The sequence below is a fragment of the Euprymna scolopes genome, chromosome 14 (assembly GCF_053919585.1).
Source record: "Euprymna scolopes isolate OS-2025 chromosome 14, ASM5391958v1, whole genome shotgun sequence".
In the NCBI taxonomy this organism is placed as follows: Eukaryota; Metazoa; Mollusca; class Cephalopoda; order Sepiida; family Sepiolidae; genus Euprymna; species Euprymna scolopes.
The window spans coordinates 92,078,805-92,082,491 of record NC_136495.1 but is presented as its reverse complement, the minus strand read 5'-3'; the positions used below and the strand labels follow the sequence as shown (position 1 = coordinate 92,082,491).

At 40.3% G+C, this 3,687-nt stretch overlaps 1 protein-coding gene across 1 annotated transcript; it reads right to left on the bottom strand.

Moving 5' to 3' along the window:
- Positions 1 to 310: 310 nt before the first annotated feature.
- On the bottom strand, positions 311 to 757 carry LOC145292780 (uncharacterized). Its single transcript, XM_080138818.1, has one exon. It carries the CDS (start codon positions 755 to 757, stop codon positions 311 to 313), a length of 447 nt encoding a protein of 148 aa, XP_079994944.1.
- Between the last annotated feature and the right edge of the window lie 2,930 nt (positions 758 to 3,687).

The following is a 3,687-nucleotide window of genomic DNA, read 5'->3' as shown; positions in this document are numbered from 1 at the left end:
AGCTCTTTCACAGAAACGCGCGTGGTACTTGCAGAGCCCACCGCTGTTCTGAGTGCTGCTAAATCGCCGGGGACGGACTCGCTCAGTGGGGTGCTTATGCATTTTTGGTTTGAGCTCGAGGCCACGTAACTGTTCACTCAGGTCGTGAATCATTTGAGCCTGTCGCTCTAGTTCCTCGTGTATATCCGTGGAGGGGTTTGCGACGTTAGGCAGGGCATCGTTAGAGCTGTGCATGTGAACTGGGGCTATGGAAACGGTCACGTCCATAATTTTGTCGGCTAGGTCCGCTAGCTCCTCAATGGTTGTGGAGTCATTTGAAGAGGCGAGTATCAATACTCGATGGCAGTCTATTGACGAAAAGTTGTTTAAGTATGTCCGGCGGTAGTGAGTTCTCACCCATCAACAGCTTCATACGTCTGAGTAACTGAGACGGTTTCCGATCTCCGAGTTCTTCTACGAGAAGTTGACGAAGGCATTTCTGCTGTGAATCGGTTGTCCTACAAATCAATTCCGATTTGAAATAATCGTAGCTGATCGATCCAGGGGGTGACATGATCAGGTCGCGAACCTCCGCCATTACTTCATGCGTTAATGCGGCCACCACGTGGTTGAATTTCGTCACATTGCTGAGAATCCTTTGTGTGTAGAACTGAGCCTCTATATGTGCGGACCATAATGTTGGATTGTGCGTCCAAAAAGGAGGAATCCTCAAAATAGCCTGAGTAGCCGTCATTGAAGGAAGCGCCTCACTGTCCATCGTGGGAAACGCGTTGAAGAGAATGATGACCGCAGAAAATCTCCGTGAGATCCTTTACGCTTAGAAAAACCGATGTGCCGCTAAGGTCAACATGTACGTCATTTGGCGTGCGCGTGGTCGCTGAGAAATTTCCCTTGTGTGATTACAGGTAATTCTTCCTTATTGATAATATCCACAATTCCTTGCGTGTTCTGCCAAAGTCTGACGAAAAAAAGGGGTCACCAGTGAAGCGAGGTGCTCGCTGGGCAAAACAACAAACAGCTCACTTAAAATTAATTTTTCAAAAACATTAATAAGAAAACAAATATTTAGAAAAATTAATTAAAAACAAATAATCAGACTTAGCTTGTCATAAGAGGTGTAAATTTATTTGCCCTGGTGTATCACACTCGTGTGTATTTTGAGTCCGAAAATAAAGAAGAAGAAATCCTTCCCGACTGGTCAAATGTTTTTGGCGTTAAGTTGGAAAGAAGCGATAAATTAATTTTCTTTAGAAAAGCCGTTCGGGTAAGGAGCAGAGTGAATATATAAGAAGAATGTTTTTCTATTTTTTGTATGGTTTTACCATTGGAACCGGCATAGGGTGTGTCGCGCACAAGCGACAGAGTGTGGCAGTAACGTGTCTTACTCCTCTAGTGTTCGCGAGCAAAAAGAGGACGAGAGACTCCTCGAATTTAGCGGCACAGCTTTTTTTTGTCTTTTTCTTGGAGCTCTCCGGAAACGGTGAATGTTCAATGTCACTGTCAAAATTAGTTCCGGGGTAGACGCTACACTGGAACTTAATATTGCATACGAACATACTAGTCGATGCAGGGGCCACTTCGCACATTATAACAGACGCAAATAAATTTAAGAATTTCAACCCAACATTCCGTTCTGAGAACCACTACATGGAGTTGGCAGATGGAACTAAAACCAGTGGCTTAGCCTTATAAAGAGGAGAAAGTCTGTCTTTTAGACACTAACAGAAACTCCATTACGACTACCTTAAAAGGGGCACTACTTATACCTTCATATCCGCAGGATATATTTTCAGTGAAAACTGCGACCCAAAACGGAGCGACAGTTATTTTCGAAGAAGTCAGGGATATACTAAAACATAAAAACGGAACGAAATTCAAAATACACGCAACCGACTATACTTCCTAAAAACTATGCAGGAAGGAAATGCAAAAGACAATGCCACGATATCCACTGTTGGAATTTTTTTTGTACCAATAATAGTACATCACCCCTGTTTACATTTATTTTTTATCTGGTTCTTGTATTTGATTTTTTGTACCAATAATAGTACATCACCCCTGTTTACATTTATTTTTTATCTGGTTCTTGTATTGGATTTTTTGTACCAATAATAGTACATCACCCCTGTTTACATTTATTTTTTATCTGGTTCTTGTATTTGATTTTTTGTATTTCGTATATTTTTTGATTCTTAGTTTCGTACATTTTGGGTTTGTATGAAACTCCCTTTAATTTGGAGAAAAGGGAAATGCTACCTCCGTAATGACGTCACAAGCCCAGCGCAAGATTCGCCCTCTTTTGAAATTCTGGCGACGAGGATATTGGACTTCGTTCCATTGCCCGCCGCTGAAAATGGAATTTTGACGAGCCTCCTTCAAGGAAGAAAACCCGACGAGGCATGCTTCTGAAAACTATCTACGTTGCTACGTTTTGCACGTAATTTGAAGGAGTGTAATTATTTAAAAAGAAAAGACCTTATTTTACGTGACAAGGAATTTTAGAACCTCATACAAAGAAGAAAACCCGGCAAGAATACCCCGGGCATGCGACGAGGCATGCTTCTGAAAACTATCTACGTTGCTACGTTTTGCACGTAATTTGAAGGAGTGTAATTATTTAAAAAGAAAAGACCTTATTTTACGTGACAAGGAATTTTGGAACCTCATGCAAAGAAGAAAACCCGGCAAGAATACCCCAGATATGCGATGACGTGGCATGCTTCTGAAATCCATCTGTGTGTCTATGGTTTGCACGCAAACATGGAGGGAGAGAAAATTCTAAAAGGACTTTAAACGAAAAAAAAAAAAAAAGAAAAAGGCATGTGCCTGACTGGCTTTCAATTTGTGAGTACGCTCCTAAAATTTACTACATATGAGAGTGTGATTAGAAACTACTATGTTGAATCTTATTGTTGTATTCGTTCATGGATACGGCATCTTCATTGTAAGAACCAGTGTTATTTTTTTCATTATAATGTTACCTTGGCGCTTTTTAAATTTAATGCCCGCAAAGGGAAAAATTTGCAACTAATTTTATTGTGAATAAAATCTCTTCTTTGTTTCAAAGCAAGACCATTATATTTTATTCTTTACCCCCCTTTTTTATTCCATGCTGTTATTTTTTTTTCAGGTTAGTTACTTTAGCGTCAGATTTATCTGGAAGCAAGATAAAATTCCGACACCACACGTGGCATAAAATACTCAGCCATTGCAATTACGACGACATAACAAAAGTACCCGATGTGGTCAAAGGGATGAAAACAAAAACTGCAAACAACAAAAACTGCAACGTCTGCATCCAAGGAAAATTTCCCCAGAAAAGAAATAAATCTCCCGACAAAAGAGCGACAAATATTCTGCATTTAATACATTCAGACCTAGCCGGCCCCATAGAACCAGTGGATCTAAACAGGAACAAATACGCCATCTCCTTCACTGACGACTTTTCTGGCGCCGTATTTGTATATTTTATTATAAACAAAAGTGACGCCACATTTGTCACTGAAAAATTCCTTGCAGATATTTCCCCATATGGCAAAATAAAAAATACTGAGGTTGGGATAATGGTTTGGAGTTCAAGTCAAACGACTTCGGAAAACTACTCCATCGTAACAACATAAAACACGAAACCTCAGCGCCATACTCGCCTCATCAAAATGAAACAGCCGAAAGAAATTGACGAACTCT